The 1,344-nt window shown below is 39.4% G+C and overlaps 1 protein-coding gene across 1 annotated transcript; it reads right to left on the reverse strand.

Moving 5' to 3' along the window:
- Positions 1 to 274: 274 nt before the first annotated feature.
- On the reverse strand, positions 275 to 676 carry LOC110035435 (non-specific lipid-transfer protein 3-like; the record flags this gene model as incomplete). Its single annotated transcript, XM_020739667.1, is given in 1 exon segment — positions 275 to 676. A coding segment is annotated over 1 exon segment (383 nt), but the record flags the coding sequence as incomplete, so codon positions are not given.
- Positions 677 to 1,344: the final 668 nt, after the last annotated feature.

Here is a 1,344-nt window from a genome sequence, read left to right on the forward strand (position 1 = left end):
AAAATTAATATATTATGAGTTTATTTTATATCAATATTTTTTTAAAGTAAATTAGCTCGGGATCGAGTCGGGGCTAGCTTGAGGTTGGCTTGCTCGCTAATGAGCTCAGTTCGCGACCACTTACTGCGTCCAGCTTGAGCCGGCTCACGAGTTAGCTTCACTCACTCACCTAATATGTGCGTACGAGAATTTTGTGTAGATTGATAGTATTGTGGTATTACTGAGCTGTAATTAACCTAATGAGAGGGGGAGAGGGAGAGAGAGAGAGACGAACAGGCTGCAATTAGCGGTGGTGCTGACTGGAATAGTTAGCTGAAGCTTGCAATAAACCGGCAGAAGTCTAGCAAGCTGCCAGTTCACATTGAACGACGGCCCCATCTTCTCCAAACACTCGCACAGCGATTTCCTGTCCGCCTTCCTGGCAGCTGCCCTGTTAAGCGCCTGCGCGCTCCGGCAACACTCGCTGCTCGGTTCATCCCCGCTGGACCCCAGCAAATATGTCCCGCACGGTATCAGCGCCGTCACCGCGTCCGAACACGATAACTTCGCCGGCGCTCCCCTGACGGCGGCCGCTGCTTTTGCCTCGCCGTCGTTCGCTGCCGTCAGTGCTGCCAGAGCGAGCAATGTGAACAGCGCAAGTGAAGGCGCGTTGGCCATTGATTCGGTTTCCTGAGCGGTGCTTGGAAGGAGTTGATGGGCGTTGGTCAATTTATATGTTGGTTGGGTCAAGATGTTTGGTGCGAGCCATCAATGCTTGGTTTTGGTTGGCGAAATTTTTTTTTTTAATTTTTTTTTATTTTTAAGAAGATTTACATGCATACCCATTCAGTTTTTATTCATTTACATATCTAGCTTACGACCATACTTCAGATTTTACATTCATACCAACTTACCTTGAGATCTTAGGCCCAAAGTTGAGATTTTACTACAATGGTGGCATTTGTGATGTGATATGTAATGTTTTGGTGGTATAAATGTCAAAAAAGTTAAGTTTAAGGGTTAGATATGTAAATACATTGGAATAGTTTAGTATGCATGTAGATGCTCCTTCTTAATATTTTGAGTTTGGGCTATATTTATTACGATTTATTATTTATTATTATTAAAAAAAATACATATACATGCTACATACACAGTTGTTATGTATTTATATATTTAATATTTAGAGTTATATATTAAGTTAGATAATTTTTTTAGTACACAATCACATCAAGATAGTATGAAAATTAATGTGTATTTTACTATTAAAATGTAAAATAAAAATGTAAATTTTATTCTTAAAAAGTTTACATTAGTGTTATTTTTTATGCAATATACAAAGTTTGAAAGGTAAACAAGTAAATA

This window comes from Phalaenopsis equestris, unplaced genomic scaffold (genome assembly GCF_001263595.1).
Source record: "Phalaenopsis equestris unplaced genomic scaffold, ASM126359v1 Scaffold197715, whole genome shotgun sequence".
Classification (NCBI taxonomy): domain Eukaryota; kingdom Viridiplantae; phylum Streptophyta; class Magnoliopsida; order Asparagales; family Orchidaceae; genus Phalaenopsis; species Phalaenopsis equestris.